Source organism: Haliotis asinina, chromosome 16, assembly GCF_037392515.1.
Source record: "Haliotis asinina isolate JCU_RB_2024 chromosome 16, JCU_Hal_asi_v2, whole genome shotgun sequence".
Classification (NCBI taxonomy): domain Eukaryota; kingdom Metazoa; phylum Mollusca; class Gastropoda; order Lepetellida; family Haliotidae; genus Haliotis; species Haliotis asinina.
Genome location: NC_090295.1, coordinates 1,535,001 through 1,537,140, shown reverse-complemented (window position 1 = coordinate 1,537,140; position 2,140 = coordinate 1,535,001). Strand labels below are relative to the sequence as shown.

General features: G+C 43.0%; 1 protein-coding gene across 1 annotated transcript in view; it reads right to left on the bottom strand.

Annotated features, from left to right (window-relative positions):
* Positions 1-291: 291 nt before the first annotated feature.
* The window catches only part of LOC137268741 (uncharacterized), a 20,005-nt gene continuing 18,156 nt past the window's right edge, over positions 292-2,140 (bottom strand). The window contains exon 2 of the mRNA XM_067803324.1: positions 292-476. Within this exon, the coding sequence (XP_067659425.1) occupies positions 292-476 (185 nt within the window). The remainder of the gene's footprint in view (positions 477-2,140) is intronic.

Below are 2,140 nucleotides of genomic sequence, written 5' to 3'. Positions count from 1 at the left end.
GCGGTTTCCTGAAACCTAAGTCTATAGCTTCAAAATGTTTCCGTTTTGACGGTGTAACAACATGAGAAAGGATTTCACATTCTACTTCAGATATGGTCGGATCCAATTAAACTGACATTGAAATCATCTCCACCACTTGCAACATCTCCATCACTTGCAACATCTCCACCACTGACGATGGGTTAGCTTTCCATGGTTTTTGCACTTGCCGTAGTGACAACTGCTGGTTTTAATGCAGAACGTTTGACCTAGCCATGTGTCATCTATCAGCTCAAAATATAGCCATTAGAATCAGTCGTCCCCCTGCTCCTCGTGCTCGTCCCCCTTCGCATCCTCCCTATCATCCACTCCCTCGTCCTCGTCCTCGTCCTCGTCCTCTTTCTCGTCCTCTCCTCCCCATCGTCCTCGTCGTCCTTCTCGTCCTCCCTCCTCCTCATCCTCGTCCCCCATCTCGTCCTCCCCTGGTCCTCGTCCTCCTCCTCACTATTAACATAGAATATAATAAATGACCTTTTCAGGAATTTGTGTTCATAAGCTGAGCTTTATCCGAGAGATAAACATATTTACATAAATTCATGAATTTGAGTATCTTCACATTTGTTTAAGAGCGACATGGTACTTATAATAAAGGATGTACGGCTCATAGTTTTCACAATAGGAGCTGTGTAGCCTGAAGGGAGGAGCTTGTCTTCCGAACTGAACACGTGAGCTGGGTCAGACATAATTTTGACAGCGTGATTCACGATTTGCCGCTCATATTTTGATGACAGACACTCAAATTTGACCCCAGCGATTTTACTTGCAGTGTTAGCAATTTTGTCTATCTCAGGTTTAAGAAAGGGTTTGAGTTAACTGTGTTTTATATCTGTGCTGAAGCAGACTCTATGACGTATGCAGCATCTGGTGAATGAATCATCGCTGTACGACCATCGGTACCATCGGTACATATTCATCAGCGTTATGTACTGTACCCAAAGTTTTATTTATTTTATTTAACGCTCGCCCTCCCACGACAACGTGACATCGTACCGATGTAAAAGCAGTGACTGCCTCATAAATAGTAATCCAACTTTCAAAAGTCAAGATGATCTCGCCACAACAACTTGCCAGATATACATCTACTTCACTGCGCATGTCAAATTCAAATTGGCGTGTTACCATGTGTTAAAACTTTATAACACCCTTCCTGAACATGGCACTTTATTTCTCACCTCGCAAAAAGCTCATATGTCGTTTGAGTCGCGAGAACAAGTTGCTATGGTTACGGCACCAAAACCTCTAAAACCTCTTTGGTTTCAATGCCTACATTGACGGGTAATTAAATTTCCTTCAGTCTAAAAGAGAAAAAGCGAAACACAGCGGCACTAAAAAACTTAGAAAAAAGGTTCAATATGGTTTAAATGCATTGAGAAAGGGGTGAGTCGTATTGACTTGACTGTCGTTCAGTGCCCGGGTTCGTCATGCCTTAGAAAAAGAAATAAGATCCGATATAGATTTTCCTCTGTTGGGAACAGAAAGCACCATGTGGAGGAATATTCCATCAGTGATTCTCAGCAGCGGAAGAAATTCAAAACTCCGGAGAAATGGCATGAATTCTTCTAGTGACCATTGCCGTAGTTTAAGCAAGAAGTCACGACAGGTAATTCCTCGTTATAACGCCTCTCGTTATTCCCATAGTCTGATTCACAAGAACTATATATCATATTTCACCAGCCCTAGCGACATCTTCGGTATAACGGTGGTCTCGAAACCACGCCACCCTAAGTGACATTAAGGTGTGGTGTTATATCGAAACGTGCATATTCAGTCGAGCTGGAAACATGATAAATTTGGTTCAACGTTAAACTCTTCCGGGTTTCCAACAGATGTATCAGACATGAGCCAAGATCGGATTTACCTCAATAAAAATAATTGCGTTGTTGTACCGAAAGTTGCGTCCCATGAGTGTGTGAGAATCCTATGTTTCAAGTTCCTAATTCCACTGATTTTGATTCACGACGCTAGCACCATACCAGTGCTCTATGGTACTTCCCGTGAAGATCCGGGTTAGAACTGATCTTCACTAACCCATGATTGTCGTAAGAAGCGACTAACGGGACCGGGTGGTCAGTCTCGCGGTCTTGGATGACACATGTCATCG